Genomic DNA, 15,186 nt, shown 5'->3' with positions numbered 1-15,186 from the left:
ATATATATATATATATATATATATATATATATATATGCAGTATTATTGGGTTTGGTAATTGGATATCACATAGGGGTTATATATCTATAGATATCTATGCTATATTTTTTGATAAGATTTTGTATGTTCACACGAAAGATCTTTATATATATAGTAGTTTAGACTAGATTATATGCATCACGAAGGGACTAAATAGATATATGTAGTCATCCTTGAATAAGATTCCTGTCGTGTGCAGTGATTTTAGGTAGGATATGTATATATATATATATATATATATATATACCTTGGAACTATAGAATCAATTTAATTTTAATATTTCCAAAGATTTATGCCTTATTAGATTAAACCTTAAGGGTACATTTATTTAATTTTAGATTTAAAATTTCAGAATGCTCCTAAGTTTATTTTTGAAATTTATTTAGGTAAAAGGACAACTCAACTCAACTCATCATCAAATGCCAGGTAAGGGGACACAACACCAAAAACCCCAACAAATTTTATTATAAATTTTTGAAAAAAAATGTTTGAGATTTTATAAAGAATTCACTTACATGATTTTCAATTGCACTTCCTTTCATATTTTAATGCCATGTTTTATTCAATCATATGTCATTGTTTAAGAATTTTACGTGTTACAGTTACCCTATTTCATGATTTATGCATGACTGCAATTATGAATGAAAAGAGCTCTCAAAGTTCATGGCATAGCATATAGCTACAAATGAGCTCACAGATCATATGAAATGTTATATGTGCAAACATGGTTATAAATGTTTAACCCGAGACACAATTATAGTGATGATCGGTACTGCATAGGGTAGTATGGCAAGCACACCGAAGGACGGTTACAAGAAGGTGTGTGCTACCAGCCAGGTGGCCTTCACCTAGGGAAGTTCCCAACCTGGTAGCTCTCTCCTGTGACGACAGGATGAGCATATAGGTCCTTCAAGACAATCTAACCTGCGCTGCTGACAGTAAATTTGTGGTGTCGGGTCAAAGAGTAAAACAATTAATTTTAAATGAAAGTAAAAGGAAGTTCTTACTCATTTTGCAACTATCATGCTTATTTTGTTAATTATGTTATTCTGCATAAATTGTTATTGTGCATGACAGAGATTTTGACATAGAAATTTGCATAGCATGTTTTATAGCATCTTGGTGTTGTGGCCACTTACTAAGTTGTCAAACTCACCCCTTCTCCCTATACATCTTCTTCAGATTGCCCTATATATCATAGTACTGAGGACAGGGGTACCGGTGGGCCTCTTGGTAGATAAAGTCTTGATCAATTGGGACTAGCAGGAGCAGTAGCAATAAAAGTGTATGGAATTCCATTCTATGGACTAGACCGCTTGGGACAAGCATAGACTATGTAACTTTATTGCTTATGAGATTTTTGCATACTAGTATATTATGTGTTTGTAATTTCATAATAAGAGTTTATAGTACTCTAGTGATGTTATGTTTTTGTGGTGATCATATGATAGGAGTATATTTTTATTTTTATTAAGAATATGTTACAATTGCTCACAGTCACTCTACCTCTAGAACTTTGGGCGTTCCCATTGACTTTAAAAGGAGCAGCCAAGGAGTGGCTTGGAGAGTTGCCGGTTAAATCTATGGATAACTTTAACACTCTCGGACATCTCTTCCTGAGCCAATTTCCGACAACTAGGAAGAGGAAGAAGAACCCCGCTTACTTGCTCTCCCTGAAGCAAGGGAAGAGTGAATCTCTAAAGGACTACATGCTTAGGTTCAACCGGGAAAAACTGACAGTTGAAAGCCCGAATGAACAAATGGTACTGCCAGCTTTGATGAATGGGGTAACAGCTTAAGGGCCATTGTTGGCTGAAATAGCCAAGAAACTGACGATAACTCTTCACTAGTTTTTGAGCAAAACTGAAGAGTATATCAACCAAGAGGAAACCGCCAGGCCAATGATGCAAACATAAAAGGATGTTGCCCGAGGTGAGGTCGGCACCAGCAAGCTAGTACCGGAAACCTCCAGGAAGAAAAAGGACGAAAGATTGCCGAAAAAATTGGCAAAAAAGGCCAATCCAGCATTACTGAGGATTGGGCCACAAAACCAGCAAGGTCAACAGTAGGTCCAAAGACTGACTCCACCGAATACCAGTGTAACTAAGGTGTTCATGGAGATCAAGAGAGATCTCACTTTCAGATGGCCTACCAAAATGAGGACTCCACCGCAGAAACGTAATAACCAAAAGTTCTGCGAATATGACAATGACCATGGTCATTCAACCGAGGACGGCATACATCTGCGCCAAAAAATTGAGAGTTTCTTCAGAAACGAAAGGTTGGTGAGATTCCTAGTAGAAGAGAGGAATAGGGATCAAAATACTTAAGAGCCTCTATTGCTAGAGGCTAATCGAGAAGCCCTCAAAAGAGGAAGAAATGTGAGATAGTATCAAGATGCTGACAGAGAGATGCTCGGGATGCTAATGCACAGCCTCGAAATCAAGGCATGATAGGAGAAATCCACATGATCTATGGCAGGATGGTTGGAGGAGGAGAGTCTAACTTGGCAAGGAAGGCACATGCAAGGAAAGTGCAAACAAAGGAGGTTCTATTTCTTGAAAGGCCTTCCAAGGCCCAAAAGAAGGACACAATGATTCTGTCATTCTAAAAAAAAGATGCAGAGAGGGTGGCAATGCCCATGATGACGCATTGGTAGTAACGGTGACAATGACAAATCATGCCATCCACCAAATTTTGGTGGATAATGGAAGCTCGGCTGACATCTTGTATTGGCCAGTTTTCAAACAAATTGGCATTGATCGGGAAAGGATCAAACCATTAGGCTCACCACTGGTCGGATTTGTAGGAGAGTAATTCCAACCAATAGGGCTCATCTCTCTTCTTGTAATAGTTGGAACAGCCCCAAATCAATCGACCATTATGGTAGAATTCCTGGTGGTTGACCGACCATCCGCCTACAACGCAATAATCGATCGACCAGCCCTAAATAAGTTGAAAGCTGTAAGTTCAACTTATCACCTTAAAATGAAGTTACCGACAGATGGAGGAGTCGGAGAAGTCAAGGGAGACCAAGTTGCAGCGAGGAAGTGTTACAACACTTCTCTAAAAAGACCCACGGCCCCCTCGAGATCTATGCCTTTATCAATTAGTACTGTTGGCAGCAAAAGAGAGGGAGAGCCGAAGGGTGAACCAGCCAAACCATTAGTAGACATAGTGGTGGGTATAGCTGTGAAGATTAGCTCACAGCTATACCCAAAAGTCTGAGAAGGCCTCTTCAGCTTTCTTCGGGAAAATGTGGAGGTGTTCGCATGGACACACGAAAACATGCCAGGGATTACTCCTAAGGAGATACTTCACTAGCTAAATGTGGATCTAGAGATGAAGCCAGTGAAACAAAAGAGAATGAAGTTTGCTCTAGAGCGAAATATGGCAATAGCAAAGGAGGTAGAGAAACTCCTCATGGCTCGGTTCATAGAGGAGGTCTATTATCCCGATTGGTTGGCCAATGTAGTATTGGTCAAGAAGTCCAATGGGACGTGGAGAATGTGAATAGACTTCACTGATCTGAATAAAGCATGCCCGAAGGACAGCTTTCCACTACCATGTATTGATGCGTTAGTGGATTCAACAGCAGGATATGGGCTGCTTAGCTTTATGGATGCTTTCTTTAGTTACAATCAAATCTACATAATCCACTACTATGTATTGATGCGTTAGTGGATTCAACAGCGGGATATGGGCTGCTTAGCTTTATGGATGCTTTCTCTCGTTACAATCAAATCTACATGCATTCGACCGACCGAGAGAAGACCGCATTCATCATTGACCGAGGCTTGTACTGTTACAAAGTCATGCCATTCGGTTTGAAGAACACCGGAGCAACTTACTAGAGACTGGTCAACAAGATTTTCTGAGCGCAGATCGAACGCAACATGGAAGTCTACATTGATGACATGCTCGTAATGACGTGTTTCTCCTAGATCACACAAGCAATCTGTGAGAGACGTTTAAGACATTGAAGCAGTATGGGATGAAGCTAAATCCTGCAAAATGTGCCTTTGTAGTTTCCTCAGGGAAGTTCCTCAGTTATATGGTCTCAAACCGAGGAATTGAGGCTAACCCCGAGAAAATCAAAGCAGTCTTGGACGTGGAACCCCCAAAGAACACAAAGTAACTTCAGCAACTGACAGGCAAGATTGCAGCACTAAATAGATTCGTTTCTCGGTCAACCGACAAATGCCTTCCTTTCTTCAAAATCATGAGAAAGGCATTTGAATGGACCAAGGAATGCAAGGAAGCATTTGAACAGCTGAAAAAGTACCTAGTAAGCCCACCTCTGTTGAGCCAAACCATCCTTGGAGAAGCACTATACTTACACCTAGCCGTCTCTCCAACAGTGGTTAGTACAGCTTTAGTCCGAGAAGAAGAAGGTGTACAGAAGCCAGTGTACTTTATCAGTAGGGCCTTGAGAGGAGTTGAGGAAAGATATGTGCAGATGGAGAAGCTCACCTTCGCCTTAACCATCACGTCAAGGAAGCTTCGACCATACTTCACACTATCAAAGTCTTGACCGAGTATCCGTTGAAGAAGGTACTTTGAAAGCTAGATCTATCTGGCGGATTAGCTAATTGGGCAATCAAACTCGAAGAGTTCGGCATCCAATTCCTCCCTCGGAATGCCATCAAGGGCCAAGTGCTCGCTGACTTTCTGGGAGAATTCACCAATCTACCAGAAACCGAGTGTCTACATCGATGGATCATCCACAAAGAAGAATGGTGGAGCCGGAGTTGTGTTGATCACATTAGACGGAGAAGAATTGTGTATTTCTTTGAAATTGGAGTTCAAAACTACCAATAATGAGGCAGAATATGAAGCAGTCTTGGCAGGACTGAGCTTGGCTCGGGAAATGGGAGCAGAATTCGTGGAATTACGAAGCGACTCTTAAGTTATTGTTGGACACGTCCAAAGAGAATTTGAAGCCAATGGGATTAAAATGAAATTGTATTTGTCTAAAGTACAAGAAATGCAAAATAAATTCAAGAAATTCTGCATCATTAAAATCCCAAGGGAATAGAACGAAAGAGCAGATCATCTGGCACGTATAGCTTCGGCAACAGACAAAAGTAATGCAAAAACCGAGGAGCCAGTCCAAATTCTATTGCAACCTACTATAACCGAGGACATCTCGGTCTCTACAATAGGTGCATTGCCCGAATGGCAAAAGGAGATAGTAGATGACCTAGAGAAGGGCACTTTTCTAGCAGATAAAAGGAAGGGGATCCAATTGAGAACTAGAGTTGCTCGGTTTACTATGGTAACCCTTTATAAGCGGGGTTTCATGTTACCTCTCCTCAAGTGTGTCTCCAATAAGGAAGGTGATTACATCCTCCGAGAGATTCATGAAGAAACTGCGGCAGCCACTCAGGAGCAAGAATGTTGGCACATAAAGTTGCCCAAGCAGGGTTCTACTAGCCAAACATGAGTCAGGATTCAGCAAAAATAGTCAGAAATTGCGACAAGTGCCAACGCTTCGCCAACATTCCTAAGCAACCCCCGAAGGAGTTGAGCTCTATTTCCTCACCATGGCCCTTCTCGCAATGGGGGGTAGATATAGTAGGACCGTTGCCCCGTGGAAAGGAGGGTGTTTGGTTTGCAGTAGTAGCTGTGGACTACTTCACCAAATGGGTAGAAGTGGAAGCCTTTGTGAACATCACACCCAAGAGCATAGAGTGGTTCCTTTGGAAGAATGTCATATACCGCTAAGGTATTCCACATGCATTCGTGACGGACAATAGAAAGCAGTTTTGATGTAGGATGATATTTACCTATATTTTTGGTAAAAACGAAAATAAGGAAAATATCAAAAATAATATTGGAGCAGCGCCGCTTGATCAAAATTTTATCTGTTCTCAAATAATGGAAGTACAAAAAAAAAAGATTGTCACGATTCCCACTGATTGTCAATTTTATATTAGGATTTTATTTTATTTTATTATGACTTTATTTCTTTTCTTTAATGGGGTTAAATTTGCTTTAATTATTTTCCTTTCCTTATTAAGATTAGGTTTACTATTACTATAGGATTATGTTTACTTTCCTACTAGGATTAGATTTACTTTCTCTACTAGGATTAGATTTACTTTCTCTACAAGTATTTCTCTTCTATAAATAGGCGTGCTTATTATGTAAAAATCAACTCATTGAATTATGATCAAATCAGAGAATTCTCTCTCAAATATTCTGCAGAGTTTTATCTTTTTTTAAGTCTGCTTGTTTTTATCTTTTTGGGTAGAAGACGAAGACGCTTCTCCTTGCAAAATCAGAGATGCTGCTCTTTAATTAGTTACATTAGTCTTCCGCTACATCAAGTTTGATTGTGATTCATTCCGAGAATGGTGTGCCAAACTCCATATCAAAAACTACTTCTCATCCCCAGGATATCCCCAAGTGAATGGGCAAGTAGAAGCCAGCAACAAGACCGTCTTCAAAATTTTGAAAAAGAAGCTCGATGATCGAAAAGGAGATTGGGCCGAAGATCCCAAACGATGCAATAGGACTGTGTCGGTGCAAAAGCATATTCGTTTAGAAATTATTCGATATGCGAAAAATGACGGGGAAATAGCAATTCTCACCATAAAATGTTCGGGAGGTCAACCAGTTAAACTTTTGTCCGCTAATAATTTAGTGGCGAGCACAGTAAATTTTTATCTTAGATAATTTTTTTTAGTTATTAGTAAATATAAATAGCTAGAAATTAATTGTTTTACATTATTAATTTATTAATTTATTAATTTATTTTTATGTTTTCAGGAAAATGGGACAATGATGGCTTAAAGAACTACAACTTCTTGTTCAAGACCATGGTTGTGCTTCATGAATAAGGTTGGTATCTGCGATATCTCAAATAATTTTTATCGTAAAGAACTTTTATTTTTTGCTTTTCTTGTACATAATAATAATAATAAAACGCCAGAAAATATCTCTCTGGCAAAACCATGAAATTTTCCATATATCCAGAGGCAAAAACACATGCACGCACCAAAACAAAGATCAGTACAAAAACAAATGTGATTCACCTGTAATGAGATTATGTTGACGGAAAATTGAATAAGTGAAGATTAACTTATTGAACAGATCAGGCCTCCTTTCCAATTTTACAAAGTCACTACTGCTCCAACAGAAGTCTTGTGGGAACTATACACTAGGCACAGACACAACATTATTTTCTTTTTTTTGGTTCCTATAAGGAGAAACAAGAAAAATTCCATTCCATTCATTCCTTTTTTATTTTTCTTCCACGATTTTCTCGGGAACCAAACAGTATAAAAAACAAAAAAGAAAAACCTAATTAGAGAGAAAGAGAGACAGCACAACCTTGCAACTTTCGTCTGGAGTCATTGGAGGCGAGCCTTCGAGGGCAGTTTTCAGAGCCTTGACTCGACTGGTTTAAACATGTACGTACGGACCAGAAAAATTTTTGTGGGGTTTTACGGTAAATAATCGAAGAAATGAGAGGGTTTTACTGCAAGTTGAACAAAAAAGTTGGGCTACTGAGAGAGAGAAGGGCGCCGGTTGGGGGAGGGCAGCGGCGTCGATCGAGGGTGGGCTGCTGAGAGAGAGAGAGGAGTGCACGGGGTGGGGGGTACTGCAAGTCCAGCTATTCAAATTAACTTATATCAGGTTTTTGTGTCGTTTGCCAGAACAAACGACGTCACACTAAAAGTCGCTTACAACTTAAAAAGACACTAAACAAAGGGAATAAAAATTGGGATAAATGCAAAATTGGTACCTGTTGTTGGCCTAAATTACAAATCACTCTATGTGGCATAACAAATAATTTATAAGTCCTTGTAATTGGCCTAAATTATAAATCACTCACATTGGTATCAAAAAATAATTTGTAGGTCTCACAGTCTGTCAAAATAACAGTTTACTCCCTAAAATCAAAATCCTTTAAGTAACTTAACATAATTCCTTACTTTGTCACATTATACTGCTATAGTAAATTAACATAATCTCTTCTATCCCCAAAACTTTACTTTGTTCGTAACTCTTCCTCATTTTCATCTTACTCGCCACGATTTGGAAGCATTTTGCGAGAATTTGACAATCGCATTTTATGAAGCGGTTGATGAAGATGAGGGAGGGTTATGCACGAGATAAAATTTTGGAGATATACAAAATTAGGTTCATTTACTGTAACCGTATGGCGTGGAATAGTGGCTGATGTTTAAACGTAGCTCGCATCGTAAAATGATGTGAAAAATCCTAATTGTCACTTTTGAAAGTCGAAAATCAATAATAACACGTGTCACGTTTTTATTGAGTATGACGTAGCTAAGTGATATATTGATTTTGTTGAGTTACTTAATAGAAATTAATCTCAGTGAGTAAACTGTTATTTTGGCATACCTAGAGGACTTAGAAATTATTTTTTATACCATAGGGAGTTATTTTTAATTTAGGCCAGCTACAAGAACCTATAAATAATTTTTATACTACATAGAGTGATTCGTAAGCTAGGTCAACCACAATGAATAAAGAATAAAGAATATTATGAGACATAGTTTTTAGTTGGACAACTAAAAATATAATATGTATAATTCCTTTAACTACCAAGGAATTGCAAAGATTTAATTTGTAAAAAAATAAGGAGAAATTTCACAAAGCCCTCTTGAACTTCTACACATTTTGACATGACCCCCCAAAGTTCAAAAATTATCAATTGCAACCCCTGAACTTCTAATTTGATCCAATCTTTCCCATTCGTTTGGGTTTGATGTTAAAACATACGGTAAAAGTGATGAAATTACCTTTTATACCCTTAATTTACCCTTCAAAAATGCTTGACTCCAAAAACTTGTTTATCACAATTTATGCAAAATTAATAATATGAAGCAATATACAACTCAATCACCAAAATATATAAAATAGAAAATCATGCAAACACAGATATTTTGGTGATGAAGAGGAAATCTTTTAAAAAACGCTCTAAAAGTAAAATCTTTCCGGGGCAGCCAAACCCATGAAATCACTATCAAAAGATTATCTAGAGATTACAAACACTAGGAACACTTACAACTCTTTGCAAGACTTTGACTCTATAAGATAGACAAGCCTACAACTCGTCTCCTTGCTCACAATCTTCATCAACGTGATTCTCCTTTACCGAACCCTTATGATAGACTTCTCGATCAAAGCACAATGAAACTAACAAAAATCCTCTAAGAGGAATAATCAGGCTTACACAAATTTTCTCTTTAAGCTCAGCCTCTCACGAAACCTAGCCTCTGATTTCTTGCATATCTCTCTTAAATGAGATGTATATATATCGCACACCAAAACCGTAGACACCGACACACTTAAAATCACATTTTGGGGCATAACACATACGAGGTGTCCGGATAGGTTAGTGGGCTGTCCGGACAGGGCCTTACGAAGGACAGAAACTGAGTTTCTGGAATTGCTGTCTGGACAAGGAGAGGGCCTGTCCGGACAGGGCATGCAGTGGGTGAAACTTGCATTTTGGAAATGCTGTCCAGCCTTGATCAACATCTCTGATCAACAAGCGTTTGTGGTCCGATTGAGTTGAAACTTTGTAAGGATGTCCATAACACGTGAATCCTTATTGTGAACGGTGGAGATTGAATTCTGAGCCTTTTATATCAATGTTTGAGCCCGTGGATAGTAGCATTTGCATTTTGGAACTAAATTAAGCCAACAAAAATACTAACAACCATTAATTTCAAATTAAAAATTAAAAAAAAAATCAAATTCATTAAAAAAGAAAGTGACACATGGCAGGTTTGGACGCGACCTAGTTGTGGGTCACGCTCAATCACAAGGTGACCTAGCGTGGGTCAAGGTTTGACCCAACCGTGGGTCTGGCCGCAACCTAATCGTGGGTCAGCAAACCCGCATTTGTGGTTCATGGGTGACCCATTGCCAAAAATACTTACGCTTAAATCTTTGTATTTTTTTTTATATATATAACAAAAAAATATAGTATTTTTGAAGTTTTGACAAGATTTAATGGAAAATCCTAACGGGGTTAGGACAATACAAAAAATTGAAAATTTGATACCCTAAATTAAGAGTTTTTGAATATTGGGGAGGTAATTTCAAAAAACATGAAAGTTTAGGAGGGTTTTTGTAAAGTTCCCCCACAAAAAAAAAAAAAAGGAGAGAGAGAGAGAGAGAGAGAGAGAGAGAGAAAGAATGGTGGCTTGTATTGCAAGGAGTCACTATTGGAGTGGCGAACCATTCAAAGTGGGTGGTGGGCCGGTTCGATGGTGGCTAATCCCCCTATCTCCTTAATTACTTTTAAAAAATCACTGATAAGTTTTCCTCCAAACTAGGTTTGAGGAAATTTCTCTAACCTAGTCTCTAAAGTTGACGTGTGTCCTTAAACATGTGCTTCTCACATCTTTTTTTTTAATACCTTAATTTTCACAAACCACCGTTATTTTCTCTCCCTCACGTCTCCACCTCTCTTTCACCTACTGCACCGATATTTTCTCTCTCTCTCTCTCTCTCTCTCTCTCTCTCCTTCCCCTCCCGCACGAGTCCAAGCTGTCTTTCCAACCCAAAAAATCTCTCCGTGGAGAGTTTCAAGGCAACAGAAGAGCACGACACTCCTTCATCAAGCCTCACGTCCTCAAAGCCCTTGATGGTGAGAGTTTTCTAAGCTTTAGAATTTTTCTCTATTTTTTGTTTTCTCTAATTTTCTGGGTTTGTCATGTATTATTGGAGTTCGGCTAAATCAATTTTATAACAAAAGTTTTTTTTTTTTTTTCTAGTTGTTATGTCTATAATTTCACCTTATGATATTTATGGCTTCCGAATCAATCTTTTATAATTTTATTTTATTTTTTTGTCTTAATGTTTGTTTGGATGCTTTAATTTCTCTGTCACCTCTTCCACAAAGAAGAAAGAGGTGAGAGTAATGTCCTATTCCAATATCAACAAATGTATATAGCCTATTACAAAGAAGAAGTAAAACTATACATGAACTCTAATTATAGACATGAACTCTAACTACTCTAGCTATCTAACACGTTCTCTTGAGGAGTCTTGGGCTGATAAGACTTAGAGCAAAGTAGTTATTCTTGACCTCTATTTACTTGAGTTGGAACAGAGGAGTTTGTGTGGAACTCCTCTTTTGTTGAGGTTAGTTCTTTAGGACTCTGTTGTTGAGGTGTTTGAGCCTGAACCGAATTGCAATCGGGCTATGCAACTGTCTCCACCGGATACTTGTGAATGCAATCTTCCCGTGGACTATAAGGGGCAAGTTTTACATTTCAGCAAGCAATTGATAATAATAACTCTACTATGCATTTTAGCAAGCAATTGATGTGAATTTTAGCAAGAAATTGATGTGCAATTGATAATAATAACTCTACTATGCATTTTAGCAAGCAATTGATGTGCAAAAATAAATTCTTAGCAAGCAACTTTAATTGCCATTCATGCATTTCAACAAACACGTTCATACAACACTATTTTGTAAAAAAATAAATAATAAATAATTAAAAAAAAATTAAAAAGAAAGAAGTTTCTCTCAAATCCTCTTCTGGTAAATTTCTCTCAATACAAACAACAATTGTATCAAATCATCCCCACACTTCCCCTGCAACCATGATTTTGGTTCTTGCTTTGTCACAGTGGCGAATCTCCATCTAGATCTAGTCACAGAATCTCAAAAATTGATCATTGAAATCATTGTGAGAGATGAATTGACGTTGATTCCTCCTTCAGATTGGTCAAATTTTAAAAGAATTTTTTTTTTTTTTTTTTTTGCACATCAATTGCTAACTAAAATGCATAGTAGAGTTATTATTATCAATTGCCCATCAATTGCTTGCTAAAATTCACATCAATTGCTTGCTAAAATGCATAGTAAAGTTATTATTATCAATTGCTTGCTGAAATGTAACACCTGTGCCTAATAGTCCACAGGAAGATTGCATTAACAAGAATCCGGTGCAGACAGTTGCATAGCCCAACTGCAATTCGGTTCAGGCTCAAACACCTCAACTCAAACACCTCAACAACAAAGTCCCATAAGAATTGACCTCAACAAAGGAGGAGTTCCACACAAACTCCTCTGTTCCAAATCAAGTAAACAGAGGTCAAGAATAACTACTTTGCTCTAAGTCTTATCAGCCCAAAACTCCTCAAGAGAACGTGTTAGATAGCTAGAGTAGTTAGAGTTCATGTATGTAATTAGAGTTCATGTATAGTTTTACTTCTTCTTTGTAATTGGCTATATACATTCGTTGATATTGGAATAGGACATTACTCTCACCTCTTTCTTCTTTGTGGAAGAGGTGACAAAGAAATTAAAGCTTCCAAACAAACATTACGATAAAAAAATATATATCATAAAAGATTGATTCTAAAGCCATAAATATCATAAGGTGAAATTATAGACAAAGCAGCTAGAGAAAAAATAACCTTTTGTTATAAAATTGATTTAGCCGAACTCCAATATTACATGACAAACCGAGAAAATTAGAGAAAACAGAAAATAGAGAAAAATTCTAAAGCTTAGAAAACTCCCACCATCAAGGGCTTTGAGGATGTGAGGCTTGATGAAGGAGTGTCGTGCTCTTCTGTTGCCTTGAAACTCTCCATGGGGAGATTTTTGGGTTTGAAAGACAGAGCTTGGACTCGTGTGGGAGGGGAAGGAGAGAGAGAACGTGAAAGAAAGAAAGAGAAAATATTGGTGCAGTAGGTGAGAGAGAGGTGGAGACATGAGGAAGAGAAAATAACGGTGGAGTTAACGGTGGTTTGTGAAAATTAGGGTATTAAAAAAAATATTTTCACATGTTTGAAGACACATGTCAACTTTAAAGACTAGGTTGGAGGAATTTCCGCCGATCTAATTTGAAGGAAAACTTTATCCATAATATAATGACCTACTAAATAATATTTCTCTTTACTTTTTAATCATCATAAATTAAATTGAATGTTGTGTCACTTGAAACTATTATTTGTTTTCTATCATATTTTTAACTGTGTAATGCGTCAAATCCATGTCATTAATTAGTGGTTTTTTTTTTTTTTTCTTCTTTATAAACTACATGCCAAGTTAATAACCTTATATATCTAAAACTGCTTGTCCAAAAACAAGAATTGGGAAGGAATAACAGGGACAGGGGAATCAATGGGTAAAAGGAAAGCACATAACTTCTCTTTTGATGATGTCAGAGAGGAAGGGAAGCGAAATAAATACAGAGGTGAGGTGCAGGAATATTGGAGTGACGATTCGGCAGAGGCTGTTCAACAGCCCCGCCATAACCAATGAGCTTCTTAAGTTGGAACTGTCGAGGGCTTGGGAACCCTCGGGCAGTTCGAGATCTCCACCAGATGGTGCGAGAAAAGAGACCCGATTTGGTTTTCCTTATGGAAACCAAAATGCATAATAAAAATTTAGATTTTTTGCAAATAAAGTTGAGGTATGATAACATTTTTGTGGTGGATAGTGTTGGAAAAAGTGGAGGCCTAATATTGCTGTGGAAAGAAGATGTTCGGGTAGTTATTCAAAACTATAGTCGCCGCCACGTTAATGCTCTAGTCAATGTTGGAAGGGAAGGGGTGGAATGGAAATTTTCGGGCTTCTATGGGCATCTGGAGACAGCAAAAAGAAAAGAATCTTGGGCCATACTTCGTCATTTGCTATGACAACAATTCCATGGTTGTGCATGGGAGATTTCAATGAAATAATTAATTTATCCGAGAAGTGGGGGGCTGCCACACGGGCGAATGGTCAAATGGAGGCCTTTTGAAGAGCACTAGAAGATTGCCAGTTGTGCGATTTGGGCTTTAAATGACCAAAATTTACTTGGAACAATGGGCAAGATGGAAGAGCTTTTACTAAGGAGAGGTTGGATAGAGCCTGTGCTAATATAGAATGGAGATCTCTCTTTGAAAATATGGAGGTTCAAGTCTTGGCAAGTCGCAGTCCCGACCACAATCCTATTCTTGTTGTGCTCAACAAAAAGAAGGTTGGAGGAAGGAGGGACGCAGGGCTGTTTCGCATAGAAGATAGTTGGTCGGCGAGGGAAGATTTCAAAGAGGTGGTGCATAAGGCATGGAAAGCAAAGCCAAGACGAGATAATCAATGGGAAACAATTAAAGGAAAGTTGACGTCATGTAAAAGAGTGATTCAAATATGGGTGAAAAAGAATGCAAAAGCTAATAATAGGCTCATCAATGCAAAGACTAAGGAGCTGGAGGCCATTCAAAGGGGACAAGGAGGCGATGGGGAGGAGAAAGTCATTAAAGATGCTATTAATGAATTACTGGAACAAGAAGAATTATCATGGAAACAAAGGGCGAAAGAGGAGTGGTTAAGGCATGGAGACAGGAATACTAAGTATTTTCTCGCATGTGCCACGCAAAAGAGGAGACAAAACACCATTGATCAAATCCGGGATGCAGAGGGGAAGCTGTGCACCATGGTTACTGCCATAGAAGAAGCATTTGTGCGGTTCTATAAGGAGTTGTTCACCACAGCTGGTCCACGTAACATTTAAGCACGCACTGCAGCCATTGGCAGGAAGGTGTCTGCGGGAATGAATGAATTTTTGTTGGCTGATTTCACAAAGGAGGAAGTCAAACAAGCGTTGGATCAAATGGCTCCTTCCAAAACTCCTGGATCGGATGGGTTTACGGCGGGAGTTTATCAAAAACATTGGAACACGGTGGGTCCCGAGGTATGTGATGCCGTTTTATATTTTTTTAACTCCTCACGTATGAATGGTTTGATTAATGCTACCAATATTGCTTTGATTCCTAAGTGTAAAAACCCAATCATTGTCTCTGAATTTAAGCCTATCAGCCTCTGTAATGTGTTGTACAAGATTATTTCGAAAGTATTGGCTAAAAGGCTTAAAGTGATTATGCCTATGATTATCTCCCCAAATCAAAGTGCTTTTCTTTCAAGGCGGTTAATTACTGACAATATTCTAGCAGCTTACGAAACTATGCATACCATGCACACAAGAATGTGAAGCAAGGTGGGGTTCATGAGGATTAAGCTGGATATGAGTAAGGCATACGATCGGGTGGAGTGGCGGTTCTTGGAAGAGGTAACGACTAAAATGGGATTTGATGTAGGATGGATTAAATTGATCATGGCTTGCATTAGCTCAATCACCTACTCCATTGTGGTGAATG

At 38.3% G+C, this 15,186-nt stretch overlaps 2 protein-coding genes across 2 annotated transcripts in view; both read left to right on the top strand.

The window, feature by feature from the left end:
• The first annotated feature begins 13,940 nt into the window (after positions 1-13,940).
• LOC132162868 (uncharacterized) lies at positions 13,941-14,543 on the top strand. Its single transcript, XM_059573088.1, has one exon. The coding sequence runs from the start codon at positions 13,941-13,943 to the stop codon at positions 14,541-14,543; it is 603 nt and encodes a 200-aa protein (XP_059429071.1).
• A 39-nt stretch (positions 14,544-14,582) lies between these two features.
• LOC132162867 (uncharacterized) overlaps positions 14,583-15,186 on the top strand; it is a 1,472-nt gene continuing 868 nt past the window's right edge. The window contains exon 1 of the mRNA XM_059573087.1: positions 14,583-14,723. Within this exon, the coding sequence (XP_059429070.1) occupies positions 14,583-14,723 (141 nt within the window). The remainder of the gene's footprint in view (positions 14,724-15,186) is intronic.

The sequence above is a fragment of the Corylus avellana genome, chromosome ca10 (genome assembly GCF_901000735.1).
Source record: "Corylus avellana chromosome ca10, CavTom2PMs-1.0".
NCBI classification, from domain to species: Eukaryota; Viridiplantae; Streptophyta; class Magnoliopsida; order Fagales; family Betulaceae; genus Corylus; species Corylus avellana.
Note: the sequence above shows the minus strand (reverse complement) of the source record. Positions and strands in the feature narration are given on the sequence as shown.